Source organism: Mytilus galloprovincialis, chromosome 6 (genome assembly GCF_965363235.1).
Source record: "Mytilus galloprovincialis chromosome 6, xbMytGall1.hap1.1, whole genome shotgun sequence".
NCBI classification, from domain to species: domain Eukaryota; kingdom Metazoa; phylum Mollusca; class Bivalvia; order Mytilida; family Mytilidae; genus Mytilus; species Mytilus galloprovincialis.
Window position 1 is genome coordinate 19,890,185 of NC_134843.1, and position 27,927 is coordinate 19,918,111.

General features: G+C 31.1%; 1 protein-coding gene across 3 annotated transcripts; it reads left to right on the forward strand.

Annotated features, from left to right (window-relative positions):
- Positions 1-459: 459 nt before the first annotated feature.
- LOC143079158 (uncharacterized) lies at positions 460-27,852 on the forward strand. Of its 3 annotated transcripts, none has more exons than XM_076254377.1 (8): positions 460-567; positions 17,292-17,368; positions 18,209-18,337; positions 21,730-22,023; positions 22,612-22,677; positions 23,159-23,362; positions 24,583-24,652; positions 25,490-27,852. In XM_076254377.1, the coding sequence occupies exons 2-8, from the start codon at positions 17,300-17,302 to the stop codon at positions 26,470-26,472; spliced, it is 1,815 nt and encodes a 604-aa protein (XP_076110492.1). In that variant the 5' UTR covers positions 460-567; positions 17,292-17,299; the 3' UTR covers positions 26,473-27,852. The 3 variants fall into 3 exon arrangements, with proteins under 3 accessions (XP_076110492.1, XP_076110491.1, XP_076110493.1); XM_076254376.1 differs by lacking the exon at positions 460-567 and adding an exon at positions 15,310-15,343; XM_076254378.1 differs by lacking the exons at positions 460-567; positions 17,292-17,368 and adding an exon at positions 17,389-17,437.
- The last annotated feature ends 75 nt before the right edge of the window (positions 27,853-27,927 follow it).

Below are 27,927 nucleotides of genomic sequence, written 5' to 3' on the forward strand. Positions count from 1 at the left end.
CCGAAAATTCGGGACCAGGACCCCTCCGATCCCTCTGCCCTCTTCATGCAATAGTTACATGTAATATTAATAATCTGAACTGTATAGGTCATGTCACGTGTTCAGTCACAACTGAGACTACTTTAACTATATGTGTTATAAATAGTCATGATAGATCATGATAGACATGATAAAATATATATATATTGATCATATATAATAGTCATATATATATAGTAGTCTCAGGACTTTATTAGCAATAAAGAGGTAGCACCTGCCTCATTTAGATAATCAATATAAATATGTAAAATGTCCTTAATCGCTCCCTAATTATGTTTTAATGTGTTTATAAACAAATTAGAAATATCTTGTACAAAATAATCCATTTCTGATTTTAAAATTTCCCGCCGAATAAAGTTAGAATTTAGAATAAGCTGTGATGGTTTTTTTATCAACCAATCAAAAACGTTTCAATAATTACTTCGCGAGCCATTGTCGGCTTGTTTGTATGCAAATTATAAGCTGATTAATTTGCATGTTATTGTGAATTCTAAAACAACACCTAGACGCCAATCAAGCGATTAATTAGTAAGTAATTACTTTGACCTTTCTTATGTCAACCAAGTAGTTCTTGGGTTTTTATAGTCCTCAGTTTCTTGCAACAATATTTAGAAAAATGCAAATGTGGCAACATGATTATTCAAAATGGCGGAAATTTGTTTCATTCTAATGAATAATCAAAATAATTGTAGTTTACATATTCATAATTTCATAATTCGCTTAACTTGATTGTCATTTGTTTTTGCTTGTAATTAAAATGTATCGGAAAAACAGATCATCTTAAAATCTTTATATTAACGAAGAGAGAGAAGTGAGATCACAGATATGTGGTTTACCTTGTTCTTGCCAGTTTTCATTTTTTAATCAGAGATGTGTAGTTACGTTAGTGCTTGTTTTGAGCTTTATTTTGCATATATGCATATTACAAATTACTGTATTTACAATTGTATGTATATTCCTATTAAATGTTCAGGTTTTACACATAAACGCACGTTACGTTAAAAGAGGGACATTCATTGAAGATCATTGAAATGAAATGCCCAAAGGCTAAAAAGTGTCCTCTGAGTAAAAGAAAGTATTATTCCTGTAGCACTGTCAACAGTATTATCAGTAGTCAGTACAATCAACAATAACTATATTTATTTAATAATATTATCTAACTAAGAGACATGTGTTATATAATAGTATTAATTATACAATGTATGTTTCTGATAATTTGGACCAAGCTTAAGATGAACAAAAGTTTCTTCCAAGAAATCCCCAAAAACAGTGGCAGATCCAAAATGAAAAAAAGGGGGGGGGGGGGGTAAGGGGGTTGGAACCCCCTCATTTTTTGGGACCAATCAATGCAATTGAATGGGGATATATGGTTGGAATCCCTCCTTTCTCCTGGGTTTAGAACCCCCCTTTTTTCAATGGCTAAATCCGCCCCTGAAATACATATAAAAACAAATATTAAAGTGTCCTCTGAGTAAAAAAGTATTATTCTAGTAGCACTGTCCACCGTATTATCAGTAGTCAGTACGATCAACAATAACTATATTTATTTAATATTATCTAACTAAGAGACATGTATAATATAATAGTATTAATTATACAATGTATGTGTCTAATAATTTGGACCAAGATGAACAAAAGTTTCTTCCAAGAAATAAAAAAAAAGTGGCAGATCCAAAAAAAGAGGGGGGTGGTAAGGGGGGTTGGAACCCTCTTTTTTTGGGACCAATCAATGCATTTGAATGGGGATATATGTTTGGAATCCCCCCTTTCTACTGGGTTTAGAACCCCCCTTTTTTCCATGGCTGGATGCGCCCCTGAAAATCATATAAAAACAAATATTAATGTGCAAATGTATCCAAGTAGTATTTAAAAAAAACATTAATTGTTGAACAAATAAAGTTTTATAAACTCAGGTATAAAAGGAACAATCACATACAGAACGCCAATCACTAAAAAATATACATGAACTCCTACAAAAACCAGTAGTCAAAGCAGGTGCACCGGAGGAGTATTAGCTGCTGCTATATTTTCAAACAAGAGTCCCTATAGATAAAAATCCTGAATTCCTGGATGTAAATAAAAGTAAATCCTGTGTCTTGATTAAACTAAATCCCAAAATCAAAGATGATTAATCATTATTAGCAATAATATAGCTTGTTCCCAAAATCCCAAAATTAAAAAGTGGACAATCCCGGAGTCCTGATAAAGGTCGAACCTTCCTCATATATACAGTTTTATACGACCCCCAAAAAATTTTGGGTTCGTATAATGGTATGATGTCGTTGTCTGCGTCGTCAGAAGGTTCAATACCACAAAAGGAAGGTTGGGATTTATTTTGGGGATGATGGTCCAAACCGTTTAGGAATTAGGGGCCCAAAAGGGGCCAAAACAAGCATTTTTCTAGTTTCAGGATAATAACTTGTTAACCAGTATTTCAATTGCTCTGAAAGTATACTGTAATGTTTAAAATCACAAGTAGAAGGTTTGGATTCATTTAAGGTGGTATGGGTGTCTTCCTCCATCTTGGATAGTAAAAAACAGAGAACCAAAGGTCCAGATTTCCTATCAAGTTAGCAAAATTTGATGCAGGAATGCAGATATTTAATGTGAATTTTCATTTAAAAGAATGAATTTATAAGAATATAACTTATAAATATTGATATTTTTGCAAATGATGATTATTTTTGGTTGTTCTTAAAAATAAATTAAATTGGCATTTTAAGGGGAGGTAACTCTAAAACAGTTCATTTTCTGAAGGATTCTACATGGAATTTTCCTATTTTGTATTTTAGCCGGAAAAAATGTACGGAGACCCTATCTTTTCTTTTGATATTCTCAAAGCATTGTCTGAAAGCTATCTTTTCCTTAAGTATTTAACAATTCTATCATTTTGTTTAGTTTCTAATCACAAAATTGTGTTTTTTCCTGTATAATCCATACAAAATGTGTCATTTTGTCACGCCCTGTGGCTTGATAAAATCCGCAGTGACCTATCATTTTTATAACATTTTTCAACATATTTCAACAGATACTACGTTTTGGCAAAGTATGAACAAATTCTATCATTTTTATTTTAGACTCCCATACCACCTTAAGGGTTTATGGGTTCAAAGTTTAGGAATTAAGGGCCAAAACAAGCATTTTTCTAGTTTCCAGACAATACCTTGTGTGTAATTGCATGGATTGCTCTGAAATTGTATCACAATGTACCATATATATAACAAAGGGGAGGCTGGGATTAAGTTTTGGGTTAATTGCCCAAAATATGTAGGAATTAAGGGCCAAAAAGAAGCATGTTTCTAGTTTCCAAACAATCATGACAATAACTTGTGTTTAAGTGTATGGATCTCTCTGAAATCGTACTACAAGGTTCAATATTACAAGAGGAAAGCATGGGATTGAGTTTAAGGGTTATTGCTCCAAGGGGGGATCTCAATTTACCATTTTTTGTAAGGGATTTTTTTTTTTTTTCAACATTTTTCAATTTCAAATTTTGAAAAGTTTCAATAAGAAATATTCAATTGCACAGTATTGTGCAATAGATGTGTTAGATCTTGAACCACATTAATTTTGTGGCAAAAACCTATATTATGTCAAAAATTTGATCACAATCAAAATTCAGACGGTATCAAGCTTGAATATTGTGACCAAATTTGCCCCAACTGTTCAGTGTTCGACCACTGGGGTCGTATAAAGCTGTGCCCTGTAGATTTAACATTGTCGTTATGCCCCCCCCCCCAATAAATTGAAACATTGCTAAATCTGACATTTAAAAAAGTTAAAGATGTTATAACTAAAAATAGCTTAGGAATGGTCATTATAGGAGGAGACATGAATGACACCTTAACTAATATAGACAACAAGCATAATATGTCAAAAAAGTCCTTTAAAGAAAAAAAAGCTGTACCCAGCTTAAAATCTTTAATAAAAATGCATAAGTTAAGTGATATATGGCGAGAAATACATGGTAAAAAAATACAATTTACTTGGAGAAGGAAAAATAACATCAATGAAGCATCAAGAATTGATTTCTTTTTAACCTGTTCTGAAATACGAACTCAAATAGAATCAACAGACATAAGACCAGCCATTATAACCCATACAGATCATCAAGCAATATCTCTTATGATAAACTGTAGATCACAACAAAAAGGAAAAGGATATTTTAAAATAAATAATAGTGTTTTAGAAAATAATGAGTATCAAAACATAATTAAAAAACTTATAAAACAGTATGAATGTAAAGTATTACTTACCAACGACGTTGGGCTTCAATGGGATCTCTTTAAAACAGAGGTGCGAGACTATACTATAGCATTCTGTAAAAGGAAAGCACAAAACAATGTAAAAGAAATAAACATTTTAGAAAATAAACTTAAAAAATTAAATGAATGTATAAATTTGAAGTGCCAAGAAGATGTTATTGCCTATTTCAATGATGAAATCAATAAATTAGAAAACAAACTTAGTAATTTATATGAAGCGAAAACTAAAGGGGCACAAATTAGATCTAGAATTAAGTGGGTGGAAGAAGGGGAAAAAAATACAAAATTCTTTTTAGGATTAGAAAAATCTAGGCAAACAAAAAAAACAATAACAGCCCTTAAAGATAAAGATGGGGAGATACACAGAGATCCTACAAAAATATTGCAACTTGAAAGAGAATTTTATCAAGATATATACAAAAGTTCAAACCCTAACATAACTTATATTAAAGATTACATTATGAATACAGAAATTGATCATAAATTAACCAATAAAGAAAGTGAAAGTATGGAAGGTCTATTAAGTATCCAGGAATGCACAGAATCTCTATTTAAAATGAAACTCAATAAAGCCCCAGGCATTGATGGTTTAAGTGTAGAGTTTTACAAGATATTTTGGGAAGATCTGAAAGAATTTGCTGTTAATACATTCAATTTTTCATATGAAAAAGGGGAGTTAACTAATTTACAAAAAATAGGAGTTATTTCCCTTCTACATAAAAAAAATGACCCACTATCTTTAGATAACTATAGGCCAATAACATTATTAAATGTAGATACAAAGATTGTAGCTCAGTCATTAGCACAAAGAATTAGTAAAATATTGCCACAAATTATTCATGGGGATCAAAATGGGTATGTAAAAAATAGATATATTGGATATAACATTAGACAAATTCAAGATATCATTGATTTTGCAGAAAAATTCAACATAGAGGGAGCTCTTCTTTTCTTAGATTTCTCTAAAGCTTTTGATTCTTTAGAGTGGGATTTCATGTTTTTAGCTTTAAAAAAATTTGGATTCAAAAGTTCAATGTTGAAATGGATTAAAGTTCTATATACTGATATTAAAAGCTCAGTTATAAACAATGGTTGGATTTCAAAACCTATAAGCATTTTTCGTGGGATTAGGCAAGGGTGCCCATGCAGTGCGATAATTTTTGTAATTGCTGTCGAAATTTTAGCATGTAGGATCAGACAAGATCATGACCTCAAAGGCTTTGAAATTAAACTTGATGGCAAAACTCACACATTAAAAATTAGTCAACTAGCAGATGATACCACTCTTTTTCTTAGAACAAAACAAGACATTTCAAAAGCACTTAATATGATTGAAACATTTGGAACATTGTCAGGTTTGAAATTAAACAGAGCTAAAACTGAGGGTGTTTGGCTTGGGAAGCAAAAAAACTGCAAAGATAAACATGAAAATATTAACTGGACAAATATACCTGTAAAAAGCCTAGGTATATATTTTGGTCATAATAAAAAAGAGTGTCAAAGATTAAATGCTGAAAAACTTTTAGAAAAATCAGCAAAAATTATTCTTAATTGGAAAAAGAGAAACTTAACCATGATAGGAAGGATAACAGTTACTAAATCATTAATTATTCCTAATATTACATTTTTAGCATCTGTCTCAACCATAGATAAAGAGTATTTAAACCAGTTTAAAAAAATGATATATGAATTTTTATGGAATAACAAAACAGAAAAAGTTAAACGCTCCGTACTAAGTTACGACAAATTAAATGGGGGATTAAAAATGATTAATTTAGAGAAATACATAGAAACAATAAAAATAGGTTGGATTAAAAGATTAAATGCAGAGCAATTCTTAAACTGGACGGTAATACCAAAATTTTATTTAAACAAATTTGGAAATAATCTTCTTATATTGCAAATGAATCTGGATAGTATAAATTCAATACCAGATATAAAAAAGATACCAGAGTTTTATCTTGATATAATCAAAGTTTGGATCAAGAACAAAAATAATAATAATAAATACCCAAAAATCTACAGACTAATCCGCCAACAAGTTATTTGGGGAAATCAATGGATAAAATTTCAAGAAAAAACATTATTATTCCAAAACTGGATAGATAGCAACATAATATACATAAATGATATCATAGATGAATCTGGAAATATAACAGAAAGATTTATTAGACAAAAGCTTAATAAAAAGACAAACTGGATTACTGAATTTTTAAAATTAAAAAAAGCTATACCAAAAGAATGGGTTAAAATATTAGCTGAAAAATGTTCAAGAACAACTAATGTACTAACAGATAATGTTGTGTATATTTATGACAAAGATAACTTTAAACAAAATATAAATAAATTAGAAACAAGTAAAATTTACAAAATACTATTAGAACAAGATAAAGAAATACCAATTGGCTTTTACAAATGGAAGAGACTACTAAATTTTGAAAACATAGAAAATAAAGCTCAAAACATACTTAAATTTGTTCATAATTATTTGAAAGAAAATAAATTAAAAATGTTCAGATGGAAACTATTACATTTTATTCTTCCAAACAAAGTTTTATTAAAACAATGGAAAATATGCCAAAACTCAGACTGTAATCACTGTAATATTACAGAAGATTATGAACACTTTTTTATTACATGCCACTTTCTTGATAAATTTTGGAAAGACATATTTAATCTGTTAGAAAAAGTTAAACTTGGAAAACACATTTTAACACTAAAAAATTTGATTTGGGGTTACAAAATAAATGATATAGAATATTATGATATTAATTTTTTTCTTACAGTTATTATATTTTCAATTCACAAAATACACTATTTGTCAGAGTTTAGAACAAAGAAGATAAATGTATTTTCTGTTTTTAAAACTGAGTTTAGAAATAGGCTCGTTCTACAAAACAATTTTTTTAACCATGAAAGAAAAGGAATATTAGGAAAATTATTTAAGTGTATTTGAATTGTTTGAACTGATAACATGGTTGGTAAAGTTATCATTGTGTATTAATTAATTTATTATCTAATTTTGTATTTATTTATGATGCTTGATAGACATTAATTACAATATTTATATTATAATCTGGTACGAGGCATTATACATCACAAAAAAAAACCAAAAAACAGCATAGTTGTTCTTTGATTACCGTACGACTATTATTCTTTCAAATTATAGCTGTCTTACCTGAATAATGATGTAGATCAAAGATAATTACAATCTTTTTCGATATTGATTGAAAAAACCGTTATCCGGAAACACATGGAAACTGATAGAAGTCATCCCAAACTCGGATGAACTATGAAAATTTTCCGAAAATAAGACTATATAATATAAATACTTTAATATAATTAGAATAGCATTATTTATCTATATTGATGTAATATTTATAATATTTTGTAAACGACTAACAATATGCAGTTTATCTACCTGAAGAATCCCTGAACTTCTGGTACTAATGAAACAGGGACCTTCACTGAGATAGCTGTGTCAGTGGAGTAATTGTTAACAGCGAGCAATACTGTTGTTGAATAAAAAAAAAAAAAAAGACATTTTTGTCTTATAACTTTAGTGTGCCTCAACCAAATATTATGAAACGTATATATACATGTACAATGCTCATTACATTTGTACCACCAATCACAGATTTTTGATGGCTTCTCTTTCACTGTCATGCGTTACATGTATATGTTCCTTGTAAATCAGAAATAAATCTGATTTTGTATTTTATCTTCAAGCGCAGCTGCATCTGTTTCCCATTAACAGATTTCTTATTTATTTATATCTTACAAAGTTGCGGAGGGTATAGTGTTTTTGACTCGTCTGTATGTCTGTCAGTCCTGTTCTTAATGCAACTCCTCTGAAATTCAACAGAATTTCATGAAACTTTGAACGTTTGAAGATAATAAGGACATACTATGTAGATGTGCATATTGACAGAAAATAACCAATCATTTTTTTTCTAGAAGCTATGCCCCTTTAACATAAAATTGTGGCCTTATTATACTACTGTCACAGTTTGTAATTGCAAGGTGCTTTATTTATCAAAGGTGCTTGTTTGATAGTAGTCAAAAGAAAATAGAACAAAGAGTTACTCTTCATGTCTGTAAAATGTAATTCAATTCTAACATAGCTTTTTATAACTCTGTTAAATACATGTATTTATGATATCGCCTTGTTTAAATTTCATCTTTAATTTCCCAACACTTAGAAAAATGTGACTTACAATATTTCAAGTTACACTTGCACAACAAATTTTGTATATAGTTGATCATGGCCCATGCATATATAAGTTTATGATTAGGCGAGTTTTAAGGGTACCACTTATTAAAGGTCAATGATTTATATGCAGATATGAAACTACATGTATATGACTATTGGCACATTTCATTTTCATGTAGATTATTTGGCCCTGATCTTTCAGTCAACAGTCTATCATGTCTATAAAATATGTAACTTTTGCTAAATTTTCTTGTTTATGGTTGTGTTTTGGTTAGTATATATAAAAGGGAGCTGCTTATGATACATTTTTGTAAGTCAAGGTATTTGGGCATGGTATGCAGTTGTTTTACCATTTACTGTTTCCACAGAAGTTACATGTATTTGTCCCTGCACCATCAGCCATGAATTATTGAGGTTCAGCATAGCATTCATCATGTTCATGTTCAAGTACATATATGTATATATTATAACATGCCCTTTTACATATTGGCCCTGGTATCATCCTGAGACTCCCATATCGGCCTCAAGGCTTTAGTTCTGCAGAAAAGAGAAAAAAGGTCAATTTTATAACAATTTAATCATGTTACAGTGAGTTGACTGTTAGTGTTGCTCTCCACCAATTGCAACTCATTCAAAATTTTGACCAAATTGCAATTTGTTTTATTAAACCAAATTGTTCAACTGGTCAGAAAATTGAACAAATTGTTCAGTCAAAATGTGAAAGCGCAAGGTGATAAAATAAAACATATTTACAATCCTTTAAGACTTTAGCTCCACTTTAATGATGTTGTGACAAAATTAGTTTATCAGTTTGTATAGTTATATTATATTCATTTCCATGCTGAAGGGGAACTGTTTATTTTGAATTGCTATTAAATTGTCCAAACTAAGCTTTCATATAGTTTTTCTTTCTAAAAGTATTCTATATTTATAAGAATCAGATATCATTTTAAATAAAACATCATATATTCAGTAAAATATGTGTGAAATAACAATATGCTATTGATAAATTTTCAGGGGAGATAACCTAAAATATTATTCTTTTGAATAAAGACTTTTTGAAAGAAAAGTTATTATCTCCCCCATGGAAACTTCCTACAAACATATATTGCAATTTTACACATATTTTACTGAATATGAAATGTTTTAATTCACATAATGTCTGATTCTTATAAATACTAGAACACACCCGTCAACAGCATTGTCCTATATTAGTCATAAATAAAGTTGAATCCTTTGATTTGCTGTTTTACGTCATGCCCGCTAACAAATTGAAAACTGTACCTATACGCCTTATTTTAGTCCAGATTTTTAGTATTCGTATTGTTATATTAGAAAGTGTAACTGATTAAAATACTACAATAGGTAACAATTTGACAATTAAGTAGTGTCAACCATGTGATTATGACCCGTGTAATACAATATAACATATTAATCCTGAATACACCGTTTGGTGGTGCGCCTGTCAGATGCGGAACGTACAGATAAGGTAATCGGTAACAGGTGAACATACTATTGGTATCGGTATCGGACTCGACCCGGAACTTCTTAATTATTGGCAATATTAATTACGTGGAAAACAAAAGGGCCTGGAGTGGTGTAATTTTTAATCTACACCTTTGTACAATATTAGTTATATATAAAATGATTTTTTTTATTCGTCGTTTTTACGTGATGACGGCTGACAAATTGGACCTCGTAATTTTAGTATTATAGATAGAATACTTTTAGAAAGAAAAACTATATGAAAGCTTAGTTTGGACAATTTAATAGCAATTCAAAAAAGTATTCTATATTTATAAGAATCAGACATTATGTGAATTAAAACATTTCATATTCAGTAAAATATGTGTAAAATTGTAATATATGTTTGTAGGAAGTTTCCATGGGGGAGATAATAACTTTTCTTTCAAAAAGTCTTTATTCAAAAGAATAATATTTTAGGTTATCTCCCCTGAAAATTTATCAATAGCATATTGTTATTTCACACATATTTTACTGAATATATGATGTTTTATTTAAAATGATATCTGATTCTTATAAATATAGAATACTTTTAGAAAGAAAAACTATATGAAAGCTTAGTTTGGATAATTTAATAGCAATTCAAAATAAACAGTTCCCCTTCAGCATGGAAATGAATATAATATAACTATACAAACTGATAAACTAATTTTGTCACAACATCATTAAAGTGGAGTTAAAGTCTTATAGGATTGTAAGAATGTTTTATTTTATCACCTTGCACTTTCATGACTTGGCTGTGGTTTTCTACAGCAGTTGGTTCAAATTTCTGACCAGTTGAACAATTTGATTTTGAAAAACAAATTGCAATTGGGTCAAAATTTTGAATGAGTTGCAATTGGTGGAGAGCAACACTAACAGTCAACTCACTGTAATGAAACATTAAAGGTAAAATCTTAAACAATTTATCACAAACATGTCGTTAAGGATGCAATGATGTCACGTCATTTGGAATCAGGGCGCAATAACCATTAACCTCTTTTTTGCCACGGGTAATTTTGAGGTTATTACATACATGTATGCAAAACCCGACGTATTCTTAACAAATATGTGATAAATATATATATATCAGTGTTGTCAAATCGTACACCTTTTCCTATCTGGTTACTCAGATAATCGTTCGACCGATTAACCGGTTAACCGGTAGTTTAAGTTGGTGTTTGAAAGCCTTATCAATAGTACCCTACACATAGATAAGATGTGGTATGAGTGTCAATTTGACAACCTTTCATCCAAGACATAAATTTACGCTAATGGAATATATATCCCTGTCAAGATTATTTTCATAGCTAATATTTCATATGTTTAATGGTACTGTCTCAGCCTATCAGGAAATATGGTAAAGTATGGGTTTTGATCATTGTTGAAGGCTGTTCAGTGAACAATAGTTGTCCATTTTATGTCAGTTTGTCTATTGTGAAGAGTTGTCTTATTGGCAATCATACCACATCTTATTATATGTTTACATTGATTTAGATACAAGTGTCTTTTTGGATTCTACAGTTTTTTATGCGAAACATAACCACGAAGACTAAAACCAACAACAGTGCAACACTTAGAAAACAAACCAGAAATAGCACCTAAAAAAGAATACCTCACTGTAGCTAACTTATAGTGTTATGTAACATTGATATCTAATGAATGCCATCAATTTTAATTAATAATTTCAGACTGTTCATTTAATTTGTTGATATAAAACAAGATGGTGGTTTTGTATTTTTTATATTTTGATTGTATTCATTATTACTTTTAGTACTACAAAATAATAAAATTCATATGCTTCATGCTAATTCTTTATTCATGATAAGAATATTGTTATAGATTTGAAAATTGCCATGAAAGTACTTTTGTTTCTAAAGATGAGAAAAAATGCTAATAAATATATTGTACACTTGTTCAAATCGTTTCAATTCATAAATATTCATAAATGTTATAAAGTTTTTAATAAAATCGGAAGCTGTTTTTAATGTTTGAGTTGGTCTGAGAATTTGATCAGTTTAAAGAAAATTACCTTCATAAATATTTATAAGGCTTTGCTATCAAGTTGTTACAAATTTATTGACTAGAGGCTATAGTGGAGCAATTCTAACATTCAGAAAAGCAAAATTATAAAAAAGAATTGACATGCAGATTATATATGACTAATCACAGTGTAATAATGAGGAAAATGTTTCACAAATGATATTGTCTCTTATCATCTCAAATGTTCTCTTATATTCATGCTACATCATGTATTGAAATTGTTTGGAATCATGATATTCTGAATAATGGGAGATAACTCATATTATAACTGAAAGTTTTTCTGACTAATGTATGTATTTTACACTAACTGTTCCAACTGACTAGATACATCTAGAGATAAAATTTATATATCCCATGTACATATAGACAAAACTACAGTACAGACTTGAGGAGAATGATACCTAGGATTTACCATTATAGAAGGAAGTCACAAAATTGAATAAACCATTGTTATGTTTAACTTTTGTACTGGGATTTTTTCATTAAAAGTATGTTACATGTATGTGTGAGAAACAGTTTAGTTGTATCAAATAAAATTTACATGTGTATCGATATTTTTGGATTATACTGCAGCTGCTTGCTGTACAATACTAGCTATAGGTAGAATGCAAATATATGTATATAATTAAAAGCTATAGAAGTGAATATTTTTTATAAGACCAACTATTAGTACATAGAAAGTGAAATATAAATTATAATCATTGGTCATTAAGTAACAGTTAATGTTAACTATCAAAGACAAGATATACATGTAGGCTCACTACATGTATATAGCATATTGATGTGCAAGTGAGGTTTGCACAAGTGGAGAGCCTCAGTTTTCCTGTTATCCAATTTACATCTAATATATTCCAAGCGAATGTCATCAATATTTATAAAGTGTATTTATTCATGAATAAAGACAGCAGGGTACAAACATTGATCAGACCATTAGATTTAAATAACCAATGCAAATTAACTCTATTTACATATTTTTGGTGATAGATTGTAAGAGGGGATTTAGGGGGGAAATTTGTACAATTTTAATTTAATATTCACATCATTGGGCAAAAACATACAAATATATAATATTTTAACCTATGGAGATGAAGTTACCTTTTTGAATCCTTTTTATCATTTTCAGGGAGTTTCTCTTTTTTAATGTTGATGGAAATTTAATTTTCTACCTGCATATGTGTGAAAATGTACATGTACATACATGTATGCGTTACTTATGAATTGGGATTGGCACTTGTAAGCGTTTGTTTCCAGCAATGATTTTGTTTTAGTGACATTGAATGTTTGGTTTGCTCTCATATCAGTTTTGCTACCTTATAAAAAATTAGGGGACACCACAATTTGGTTATGTTCAAACATATATTTCAGTTACTGTGACTCAATTGTAACCATTGCTCTCCACCCCAAGCTCTTGCAGTTTAGTTCCAATGTTGACGCAATTCCTTTTTTCAAATCAAACTGCCTTATATAACTGGTAAGAAATTTAACCAAAAGCTGCAGAAAAACCACATAAAAAATTAAAAGCAAAGTGAAGACTGCTTACAATCCATTAATGATGATTATGGTTTGGATTACACTTGGTGGCTATCATGAAAATGTTGTCTGAAAATTGAAATTTCTATACATACATGTATTATGATTGTAGATTCATTTGAATGATGAGAGGTGGTTATTATTATTTTCTTTACTGTGGATTCATTATTATTCGTTGGATACCAATTTTCGTGGGTTTTGTGGGTACAGGGAAACCACAAATTCAAATGTTCAACAGATTACAAATTTTCTATAGGCTTTGTATGCAGAGATTGGCAAAACCAAAAACTCAAATATCCACGAAAATGTGAGTTTTCTTCAAACCACGAAAACTGATATCCTCGAAAATTAGTGAATTCACAGTATAATAAAAATGTCCAAACTTTGCATTATATATATATTATCATGATTATAAAATGCAGATTCAGTTTAATTTTGCACTGTTTATGCTGTTGTCATGGTTTCTGTTTTAAAAAAGGCAAAAATAGTCTCCAGATTTACAAATTTATGTAGTGGATTATCTGATATTATCAGATCTACCTTGTACATGACATGCAGATTCAGGTTTCACAAGCAACTTAGCATTTTATGTTTTAAAGGTATGTCCCATGGGTCATGAATTGTTTCAAAATGGTAAACTTATTGGTTTCAAAGGTTAAAACTTAATTGCCATGTCTTCACAACAATCTTTAAAATCTGCAGTTCTGGGAAAATTTTGGTTACATTCAGTGATTCTGTTGGCCTGTATGGATAATTTTTACAGGCCCAAAAGGAATTTTGCAAGCCTTGGCTACTGGGACTGTGGTTCAGTATAAAGACTAACTGTGATACAGCTCTATGTTCTGAAAGCCTTTCGCTATTTTTTTTTATCACTTGAGTGACTGAAAATTCCCTAATTGCATCAATTGGTGGAACAGGCTTTTTACTTTGTTTAGATAATTTATAGTGACATTTGAGCTCCAAAATGTACTCTAACATGTCTAACATTGGCTTATAGGTACCAATATTTTGCAGTTTAATTGTTCCAAAAATGCCCATTCAACATAAGATAACAAATAATTTTCGTGCTTGTGAATGTGATATTGTAAAATTGAGAATGGAAATGGGGAATGTGTCAAAGAGACAACAACCCGACCAAAATAAAAAAACACAACAGCAGAAGGTCACTGGTAATTTCTGTGCAATGCATTTTTGCATGCATGTACTTCTAAAAGCATATACAATTAAGTCAATTAGACTTTTAAAAATTAACTAACATTAGAATAGACATATAATTTCAGTTTCAAAAAGCATTTAATTAGAAATTATCCCAATCATATTTTGACTGGCATGGCTATGGTCTTTGTTTGGGCAAACAGGCAATCTTAATGACAGTTGTTTAAGTTTACGCATGCATCATCTTTTAAAGCCGACGTAACAGTTTCCTTTAAGCTCTAAGATTGTTAATTATTTATTTCTTTACTGAATAAAATAGCGACTAAATCACTAATATTATTCAGAAAATTTACATATTCAGATACAAAATGTACCGTTTAAATTATCCTGGTATTGTGTTTGTGACATTTCTAAAGATTAAACCCACCAGCTTAGAATGAAAATGCTCATTTTAATACAAAACAACATAATTGTGTATTGGGGTGTGATATGAATGCAAATTCTGTAGTTAATTTACATCTTTATATTGGAAATGTTAATCATTTCTCTGTAAGGCTTTGTAAGGGAAAGGAGAGGATGAGAAAAAAACTATACGGTAATGTAAAATCATATTATCTCTTTTTATGAAAATTAGATCTGTTACAAATTTAACAACACTTAATTGACAATTTTATTATTGATGTGTATTGATAAATCTCAAATGGCAACTATAAAAGTTGATGAACTGAAATGTACAATTTCCTCTGCAGATGTTTAATTTAAATGTGTTTTTTTTTCTGTAAAAGCATTGTTACATGTTACACATGTAAAACATGGTACAAGCAAACTCTATTTCATTTGTACTTTAACTCATTTTATAGTATGGGTACAGTAGGTCTTAGTTCTTATAATTTGTAGTTGGATTATTTAAAAGAAAATGTTTTGATGCAGTTTGTTTTTTTGTTGTTGTAAAAGATGCAAGGTTATTTGTCTAAATTTTTCAATTATTAAACTGTTTAGTATTTTAAAAGGGGAGTTGCATTGAATGATTTCGAAAGGAATATTTGGGGAAGAGCTAATATTTATTATTGAAATGTTTTTCAAAAATTTCTGGATCCTTGAGCAGCATTTGTATAAAATGTAATTGTAACATGTATAACATATGTGACAAATATCTCAAATGACCAATATGATTGAAAACTGAACAAGGTGGGGGGGTATTTGGACTAACGAACTCAACTTTAACAGTCACAATTCGAACAGAACGTTGACCTTAACAGTGCTTATTTGTTTTCAAAAGGGGGGGGGGGTCGTCCAAACCCCCCTGGCTACCGGTATGATGAATACATTTATGTGTTATGTGTTCCAATTATAAGGACTTTTCATATAATGATTCCATTTTAGACAATGGACATGCAGGAGAAATACAATAACTGTTCCATTGATGCATTGGCTTTTTTCCCCTCAAATTTCCTGATTATGTTGTCTCTTTCTTTTATAAATGTATTTTTAATCTCATTATAAGAATGACAGGAAACATTTCAAATGTAGCATTGTCAAATCAGATTTGTGATTGCTAAATGCTCTTCTCGATTTTCGACTTTAGACAGTCAAAATTGATGTTCAAAATTTTCAGTACTCAAATGTTCTGCTGACTCATGGCAGGTTTAAACATTTGTTTTGAAGTTCTCAATCCTCTCCCTTTATTCATTGAGAACATTTTGTACATAGTTTAATATTCATTTGTCTATTTTGCTGTTCCTGAGATTACCTTTCCATTCCCCCTTCATTAAGGCCAAAGTAAATTGAATATTAGTTTTTCATTATCATCAGACATTGTGTTGATCCAGTTCATTCCATATTCATATAATAATTATTAACCATAAGTTAAGGCTGTAGATTTCATCCGTATGGGAAATTGGATTTCCAGACATGCCAATTCAAATATTCAGTGAGGAGAACAACACTTTGGCTGTTAAGACTTTCCAAAATGCATGAAATATGTCTTTGTTACAATGACAATGACAATGTTTTTCTGAAAATTTTACAATTGTTTCATTTTCAGTTAATTTTATTGAACTTAGGAATTGTGTATCAATCAATCATTAAATCGAACAATCATCATATATGTATACCAATTCAAGATAACTGTACTAAATAATATTGTATTTATCTCTTGTGATGGTTTTTGGTAAGAATTTATATATAATTTTTAACAGAACATGATTCCTATTAGTACCTAAAGACTACACAGCACTAAATTTGCAAACAAAATATAAAAGTACATTGTGATAATTGATGAAAATTTAAAAATTCAGAAACAAAATCTGGAAAAAAATCCTCAAAGACCTCTGTCCAATACAATTTTGTTTGCCAGATCTACATTTGTACAAAAGACTTGTCAATGAAACTTGAATAAAAAGTATTAAGAGAAGTAACGGTACAGATTAATTTGATATGATGCTCCCATTCTGCGTAAATTGTATTTTGGTCAACACATCAATGTTATGATATTGACTGCAAGATAATGATCACCATCTAATATAATACATTATTGATTGCAGGTTACAAGATGAATGGAGATGTGTCTCAAGGAGAAGGGTCAACAGGAGGGGGAGATGCCTCTAAACCACTCAATCTGGTATGTACTTGAATACTCATGAAGGGTCCACGGGAGGGGGAGATGCCTCTAAGTAAACCACTCAATCTGGTATGTACTTTAATACTCATAATATGGGGGTGGGGGCAACAGGAGGGGAGATGCCTCTAAACCACTAAATCTGGTAAAACATTTAATGGGGGAGAGGGGGCAACAGGAGGGGGAGATGCCTCTAAACCACTCAATTTGGTAGTTACTTTAATACTCATAATATGGGGGGGGCAACAGGAGGGGTGATGCCTCTAAAACACTAAATCTGGTATGTACTAAAATACATTTAATGGGGGGGGGGGGTATGCCTCTTAACCAATAAATCTGGTATGTACTTTAATACTCAAAATATGGGGGGGGGGGGGGGCAACAGGAAGGGGAGATGCCTCTAAACCACTAAATCATGTAGGTACTTTTATACATTTAATGGGGGAGGGGGCAGCAGGAGGAGGATATGCCTCTAAACCACTACATCTAGTATGTGCTTGAATAATTATGAAGGGTGGTGAAGTGGGAGATGCAACTTGATGTGAGACACTAACACATCCTTAAACAATTTAGAATTGCATCAATTGTACATGTAAGAACATGTAAGAACAGGAATTGGTAGGAGTTTGCTGCTAATTGCAAATTGGGGGTCTGTAGGGGGGACTCCAAAATGAATACCAGCCTCTCGTTACCAAATTTAACACAAATTGTTGCTTTACATGTACACTAAAAATCACATTTTTTTGTGGAACAGTGTGTTGGTCATCATATATAGCACATAGTTAATTTATTAATCACTGAAATGTTAAACATTGTTAACCCCAATTATTTTATTTATTATAGGCCACCAGTGCTTCTGCAGCAATACAACAGCTACAGAATGCTTTGTTAGCTGGACAGTTCCCAATGGCCACAGGAGCAGCAGCACAAGGTGGATTGTTGTTACAGGGAGGCTTTGCTCAACCAGCTGTGGTATGTACATAAAGGGGAAGAACAGTTTTCTTTGAAAAATGACAGGAGTAGCAGCACTGGATTTTTTGTCATTAGCAATATTTGTTCAACTATCTACATGTACTGTGCACAACATAGATTTTGACGAAGAATGTACCAATTTTCATGATACAACTTTTTGAGATATTTATTTATTTTCTTCAAGCAAAAAAAAGAGATTTTAATTTAATACCATGTATCTCAGATTTGAACAAAAACTAGAGGCTCTAAAGAGCCTGTGTCGCTCACCTTGGTCTATGTGCATATTAAACAAAGGACACAAATGGATTCATGACAAAATTGTATTTTGGTGATGGTGATGTGTTTGAAGTTCTTACTTTACTGAACGATTTTGCTTCTTACAATTATATCTATAATGAACTTTGCCCATTAGTAACAGAGAACTATATTTGGTAAAACTTTACATAAATTTACCAAATTAATGAAAATTGTTAAAAATTGACTATAAAGGGCAATAACTCCTTAAGGGGTCAATTGACCATTTAGGTCATGTTGACTTATTTGTAGATCTTACTTTGCTGAACATTATTGCTGTTTACAATTTATCTCTATCTATAATAATATTCAAGATAATAACCAAAAACAGCAAAATTTCCTCAAAATTACCAATTCAGGGGCAGCAACCCAACAACCGATTGACCGATTCATCTGAAAATTTCAGGGCAGATAGATCTTGACCTGATAAACATTTTTACCCCATGTCAGATTTGCTCTAAATGCTTTGGTTTTTGAGTTATAAGCCAAAAACTGCATTTTACCCCTATGTTCTATTTTTAGCCGTGGCGGCCATCTTGGTTGAATGGCCAGGTCATCGGACACATTTTTCAAACTAGATACCCCAAAGATGATTGTGGCCTAGTAGTTTCAGTGGAGATTATGTAAAAGATTACTTAGATTTATGAAAAATGGTTAAAGATTGACTATAAAGGGCAATAACTCCTAAAGGGGTCAACTGACCATTTTGGTCATGTTGACTTATTTGTAGATCTTACTTTGCTGAACATTATTGCTATTTACAATTTATCTCTATCTATAATAATATTCAAGATAATAACCAAAAACAGCAAAATTTCCTCAAAATTACCAATTCAGGGGCAGCAACCCAACAACCGATTGACCGATTCATCTGAAAATTTCAGGGCAGATAGATCTTGACCTGATTAACATTTTTATCCCATGTCAGATTTCCTCAAAATGCTTTGGTTTTTGAGTTATAAGCCAAAAACTGCATTTTACCCCTATGTTCTATTTTTAGCGGTGGCGGCCATCTTGGTTGGTTGACCAGGTCACGCCACACATTTTTTAAACTAGATACCCCAAAGATGATTGTGGCCAAGTTTGGATTAATTTGGCCCAGTAGTTTCAGAGGAGAAGATTTTTGTAAAAGATTACTCTAATTAACGAAAAATGGTTAAAAATTGACTATAAAGGGCAATAACTCCTAAACGGGTCAACTGACCATTTTGGTCATGTTGACTTATTTGTAGATCTTACTTTGCTGAACATTATTGCTGTTTACAGTTTATCTCTATCTATAATAATATTCAAGATAATAACCAAAAACAGCAAAATTTCCTCAAAATTACCAATTCAGGGGCAGCAACCCAACAACCGATTGACCGATTCATCTGAAAATTTCAGGGCAGATAGATCTTGACCTGATAAACATTTTATACCATGTCAGATTTCCTCAAAATGCTTTGGTTTTTGAGTTATAAGCCAAAAACTGCATTTTACCCCTATGTTCTATTTTTAGCGGTGGCGGCCATCTTGGTTGGTTGACCAGGTCAAGCCACACATTTTTTAAACTAGATACCCCAAAGATGATTGTGGCCAAGTTTGGATTAATTTGACCCAGTAGTTTCAGAGGAGAAGATTTTTGTAAAAGATTACTTTAATTAACGAAAAATGGTTAAAAATTGACTATAAAGGGCAATAACTCCTAAACGGGGTCAACTGACCATTTTGGTCATGTTGACTTATTTGTAGATCTTACTTTGCTGAACATTATTGCTGTTTACAGTTTATCTCTATCTATAATAATATTCAAGATAATAACCAAAAACAGCAAAATTTCCTCAAAATTACCAATTCAGGGGCAGCAACCCAACAACCGATTGACCGATTCATCTGAAAATTTCAGGGCAGATAGATCTTGACCTGATAAACATTTTTATCCCATGTCAGATTTCCTCAAAATGCTTTGGTTTTTGAGTTATAAGCCAAAAACTGCATTTTACCCCTTTGTTCTATTTTTAGCCGTGGCGGCCATCTTGGTTGGTTGACCAGGTCACGCCACACATTTTTTAAACTAGATACCCCAAAGATGATTGTGGCCAAGTTTGGATTAGTTTGGCCCAGTAGTTTCAGTGGAGAAGATTTTTGTAAAAGATTACTTTAATTAACGAAAAATGGTTAAAAATTGACTATAAAGGGCAATAACTCCTAAACGGGTCAACTGACCATTTTGGTCATGTTGACTTATTTGTAGATCTTACTTTGCTGAACATTATTGCTGTTTACAGTTTATCTCTATCTATAATAATATTCAAGATAATAACCAAAAACAGCAAAATTTCCTCAAAATTACCAATTCAGGGGCAGCAACCCAACAACCGATTGACCGATTCATCTGAAAATTTCAGGGCAGATAGATCTTGACCTGATAAACATTTTTACCCCATGTCAGATTTGCTCTAAATGCTTTGGTTTTTGAGTTATAAGCCAAAAACTGCATTTTACCCCTATGTTCTATTTTTAGCCGTGGCGGCCATCTTGGTTGGTTGACCGGGTCACGCCACACATTTTTTAAACTAGATACCCCAATGATGATTGTGGCCAAGTTTGGTTTGATTTGGCCCAGTAGTTTCAGAGGAGAAGATTTTTGTAAAAGTTAACGACGACGGACGACGACGCCGGACGCCGGACGCAAAGTGATGGGAATAGCTCACTTGGCCCTTCGGGCCAGGTGAGCTAAAAAGGTCATCATTAAAGGGATTAATGAAATGTGACAATCAACCACAATTCTCATAAAAAGTAAAAACAAGTGACATGTATGCTTTCTATCTTTCATGTCTTTAAAGACATTTCTTCAAAAATAGGAGTGAATGTCAATGAGGGGAAATCACTAAAATTTCCAAAAGATAAGGTACATTTTGAAGCTTATTTGGTCTTATTTATTCACTATAAATAGATTTTTAAGATTGAATACTTTCAAATGTTTCAGAAAATGCAAGTATCAGTTTAGGGAAAATAGAACAAGAATATACAACAGTGACATTATAATAAAGATTTGTCCAATCAGAAGCAAAAAAATGCAAAATTTCAGTATAATTTTTTTTATCCCAAATTAGGTACCAGTTTCTAGTGGACTAGCAGGGATACAGTTGTCAGCAGCAGATCTCCAACAGTTACAACAACTTCAACAGACAATTCAACAGCACCAGCTGCAGTTACAACAGGTTCAAACCAGTCAGAACCAGGCATTACAAACAGCCCAGACAACACAAGCCACTCAACAATTTAATGCTGCACCTACATTAGCCACCTTACAGGGTCTGACAGCAGCCAATTCACCACAGATTGTTCTCATTAATACATCACAGTTAGGTGGAGCTTCACTACAACCATTTATTATTCAGAACCAGGTATGGAAAAAAAATCTTTGTTTTTTTTTTCTTTGAGTTTGTAAAGTATTCAACAGCAACAAGATTATTTCAAGAAATGTTTTAAAACTAAAACAGCAATAAGCATGATGAGATTATTTCAAGCAATTTGTGTGCAAACTTAATTTTCATCTCGCCTAACTAAATGGGTTTCTTGTATCAATTTATGTAAGAGAGTATACATTTTGTGTTATCGATTTCTACAGTTTTAAACCCAGATCACTGAAACTAGACAAGAAGATTGCACATAAGTTGTGTATATGCTTTTAGTATGATTGGTTTTTTTTTATGAATTTTATCAGAACATTCTACCATTCTATGCAACAAAGCCATTTGAGTCTTTGATTTATTATTAATTATTTGAATGAACAGTTTTTGTCACACTTTTCTCAAGTTTTACTGAATTTAATGAGTTTAAATTATATGAGCAGCACTGCAGGTTTTTTTTCCCATACTTTCATTTACATGTGGAGTACTTTTATGCTTATAACAAATACATGCATTCTTATTATTTGGATAAAAATTCATCAGTATGCAATAGTGTAAAAAAAAATTATGGATTTATTTCAGGGTATTCCAGTGTTACAGAATTTAACATTGGCATCACTCGGACAACATGCACAACTGGCCCAACAGGTTTGTGATTCAAGGAATTTCTTGTTAATAGCAAAAGTGAACAACAAATTTCAGAAATAATATTCATTAGAATAGTGCTTTTGGCGCATTTTTTTTAATTTGTAATTTGTTGTTTACACTTTTGCATCAGACATTGAAAATAAGAAAAAATTATTTCTGTATTTTAAAAAGAAACACTGCTTCACATGAATGTACCCAAGAAAAGTATTAAGTGAAAAAACCTATGAGAACAAAACTTGTACCTTTCAACTATAATCAAAATTAAAAATAAAATGTTTGTCGATGACAATGTAGTAGAATTTTATAATTTTCAACCTTTGGCCTGTACTTTCCCCAATAAACCCCATAGGAAACAGCCACCCTTTAATTAAGAAATGTCAAAGTCTACCAAAAATATGATCCAGATCTGAATAACCTTCCATCTGACATTTAAGTTTTTTGGAGTGTTTAATGTTATATCTTTTAAGTCTTGCTTTTTTAGATTCAACAACCAGTCTTACAACAAACAACACAGGCTGCTGCCCTAACTCAACCAACACCTGCTCCAGTGCTGCAATCTCAGAATGTGTCGCAACAACTTAAACAACTGCAACAACAGCAGCAGCAACAACAACAACAAGCATCAGAATCTATCAAGGAACCTGTAGAACTTGAAGAGGAATCCATGCATCTTACCATACAACCAGTATGTTTATTATTCTTATAATCCATGCATCTTACCATACAACCAGTATGTTTATTATTCTTATAATCCATGCATCTTACCATACAACCAGTAGGTTTATTATTCTTATAATCCATGCATCTTACCATACAACTAGTAGGTTTATTATTCTTATAATCCATGCATCTTACCATACAACTAGTAGGTTTATTATTCTTATAATCCATGCATCTTACCATACAACCAGTAGGTTTATTATTCTTATAATCCATGCATCTTACCATACAACCAGTAGGTTTATTATTCTTATAATCCATGCATCTTACCATACAACCAGTATGTTTATTATTCTTATAATCCATGCATCTTACCATACAACCAGTATGTTTATTATTCTTATAATCCATGCATCTTACCATACAACCAGTATGTTTATTATTCTTATAATCCATGCATCTTACCATACAACCAGTATGTTTATTATTCTTATAATCCATGCATCTTACCATACAACCAGTAGGTTTATTATTCTTATAACTCTGTATGTTAACTTGCAGTCAGCTGGTTTATGGTTAACTGAAGTCTTCATCTAGTAGATTTATTATTTTTGTCAGTAACCTAAATCTCAATCTCACCACACAACCATTGAACCAGAAAATTTATAATTCTTTATTATTTATAACCTTGAGCCTCAATTTGAATTAATACTGGTTAAAGAATGCAAGGAAAGGTGCCCATAAATAAAAGATCATTGTAAATAATGGGCATGATGTTGGATTTTCAAGCCTTTTTTGATAGGTGTCAAGACTTCACTATAAAATTGACTATAAGAATGGTTTCTATAAGAGTTAACTCATATGTGTCATTTTCCTGAAATATTGAGATGTTTTCCTCGTTTTGTTTATAAATTTGAGGAAATGACTAGAACATAAGAAAAGTATTTTTCATCAGTGATTTTTCACGTAATTCTCTAAATCTCAATTACAAATTCACATGTACTGTGGATAAGTTTAACTTTCATGGATTGAGGGAATATTTTAATTTGTGGTTTACCAAAGTTTGCATACAAGCATATATATATAGAAAATGTTTACATGGTTGAAGATTTAGATTCCTGTTGCAAATATATCTATTAAAGTTTGCATTGTATCCCCTTAAAATTATGGATCATCAGTTATATAAATATTTGATTTTTACAAATATTGTCTGTTTTTCTATAACAAATGCACATTATCTTTTAGGAAGAAAACATTGATTTGGAAGAATTGGAACAGTTTGCGAAAACTTTTAAAAGAAGAAGAATTGAATTAGGTGTGTATATGGATGACAGAGAATACTTTGTCTAACAGATCACCATTGTTTGGCCAAAAAATCTAGTTAATTTTCATAATCCAAAAGGGGGAGGAAACACAACTTGACATTAAATTTTGCACTTTTTGCATTTTCAATGGCCTTAAAACCTATCAAAAAGTATATTTTGTTGAATTTTGGTTAAATGAAGTTTATTTATTAAAAACTATTTGTAATTATGTTCTCAAAACATCAAAGAAAACAACACATTTATAACAAAGAAAACCAAAGATGTTACAAATATCTATAACAGCTGGAACCACAACAAGAAGATACATACTAACAACAGATTTCAACTAGTATCAAACTCAGCTGTCTTTGATAGAATGGGTGCACTGCGTGCAGGAGGAAGTGAGTGAACTCCCTAACTAAGTTGAACTATAGACTTTAAAAATTGGTATTTGCTGCACACTACTCCACTAAGCATGCAGCATTTAGCAGTAAGACTGATCTTAGTCAGAAAAATTTTTGGTAGGATGACATGTCTTACTATGGGCTGTAACCTTGTGAACTTACACTTTAAAATTTATTAATGGTATGAGTGTTAGTCTACAGCTATGTGTAAAACAGGAGTCATTCATATAGCATATCCTTATAAATAGGCAGAAATTTTACAAAAAAACAACCTTAAAATAAGAGATTAGAAAAGGTACAATAACTCAGATGCTCAGTTAATCTTTTTTTTCAACCTAGGTTTCTGAACTTTTGTTATCACTGTAAGTCATTCAATTTTTAGGTTTCAAGAAATAATTTTTCCTATAATCATAGAATAAGATGACATTTCCACTTATTTTTCAGGATTCACCCAAGGTGATGTGGGTCTAGCTATGGGAAAGTTATATGGCAATGATTTCAGTCAGACAACTATTTCCAGATTTGAGGCATTAAATCTGAGCTTCAAAAATATGTGCAAGTTAAAACCATTATTACAGAAATGGCTGAAGGATGCTGACATGTTGTCAGCTAGTCCGACCACTCCAGTGTCGGGAGGTAGTACTATTGGAAACCTTTCCCCTGAAGCCATAGCCAGAAGGAGGAAGAAGAGAACCAGTATAGATACCTCCGTCAGGGTGGCATTAGAGAAAGCATTCATACAACATCCGAAACCATCATCAGAGGAAATAGCTAATTTAGCCGAGGATTTAAACTTGGAACGAGAGGTTGTCAGGGTGTGGTTTTGTAATAGACGTCAAAAACAGAAAAGGATTAATCCTCCATCAATGTCTATGAATGTTACTGTCAATGCACAGCTGAACTCCCCAACCAATACCTCAATGAATCTTTCTGGTTCCCTGAATCATTTAATGGCTCACTCATTATCAGGGAACCAGTCACAGACAATAGGTCAAACATTAAACAAACCAACAGTTGTAAACAGTGTTGTTGGGAACCAGTTGTTAAGTAATACACAGACAATCTCAACAGGGATACAGAACCCTATATCTATAAATCCAACAAAGAAAGACATGCAAGTTACTTCTGTTGACTTTTCTAATCCTCAGGAAGCTCTTCATTTTTCACAGGCCATGCCGTTAGAACTAAAACTTACTAACGATAAGACAAATGTGAATTCAAACAATTTCTCCTCGCTTGCACAACAAGTACTTCCGCTGGGATTAACATTACCAGTCACCTCTCAACCAAAAATTATGAATTCTTCCGATTTTTCTGTTGCACAAAATGGAACGAACTCAAATAACCAGATATTCATATCAGGATTACAGATTCCAACATCACTGACAGCTAACCAATCAGAATTGACTATATCAACCTCTTCATGAAATGTCAATATGAAAATGTATACTTATGAAATTAATATAAAATTTACCAGAATAATTTCTAATATTAGAATATGTAAAGTAGTCTATATTATTTGATATGAGTTACTGTGGATTTAGTTAGTTTTATAGATGCCAATTTTCATTGATTCAATGAGAAAATAGTGGAGTTTCATGGATATTTGTATTTTGGGATGTGCAAAGATGTACATTAAACAAATTAAAAAATTGTACTTTGTTGAACATTTAACTTCCTGATTCAACATAAACGACAAAATCAATGAAAATTTGGTAACTAATGAACAAAAATTAATTCACAGTGTTTTGTTTTTTTTTATCTCTAACAAGTCAATATTATTATTAAATGTTTATCATTAATGTGATTTATATTAAATTAACATTCCATTTAAATGAAATACAATGTGATTTCTTGTACCAGACTATCTAAAATGTTTTCTTAAACAACATGTTATAAATAGATGGTTTGATATATTATAATACCGTGTGTAATGATTATAGTGTCAATAATATTCTATGGCAGCTATTGATATTTCACCAGATAACTAGGCTCTAAAATTAAAATCATTTATATATGTGAACTTTACAAATGAATTTTTAAAAAAATTGGTAATTCTTATATTTCTTACAAAAATACATCTTTATTGTGAAAATATGTATTTCAGTTACTTATAATTTAACAAATGAGTGCAAATTATACAAGTATGGGAAAAGGGAAACACGAAAAGTGCTCCTTAACTTATCCATTTCATTTAGCATAAATTAATATATAAATCCATTTTCCTGAATATTAGGCCATGCGACTCTAGTAACTTAGAAGCAAAATAAATGTTGACAATGATCCAAGTTTATTTGACTCAGAAAGTATGGGAAAGACAAAAAAATAATATGTACCAGTAACCTTTTGATGCTTAAAACTAAATTCTAACATCTACCAGTGAAGTATCTGAATGTTCAAAAACTATTTATAAAGTACCAAAATTTTGTTAACTTTCTATTCAGAAATTTTACTTTAGATTAAAGAACATGACTATACAAAAAAGGATTGTACAAGGCTGAAAAATGGATAAAATGTTTGACTATGCCGAGCATTTTTATCCTGTTTAAAGCAAGGTGCACATGAATTTTATATTTTTAGACAATGTGGAGTTTATTTCTTAAGGTTGATTTACATTGTAATCTAAATTTTTTGGGAAGTTTATTCTTTTTCGATTATATAAACTATAGGAAGATTTCAAATTAGAAACATGATATATTTTGTGTGTTTTAAAATTATGGCCTGTGGTCATATCAAAATTTCTTGCTTATATGCTTTATATGAAATTATATTGTTATTCTTATGTGCATAAAACTGAACAATTCTAATTATGTATTTTAGTTTTGCTATAGCCTTTAGTCATGAAAATTTAAAGACTTGTCGAAATTAGCTTGAGACTGAGT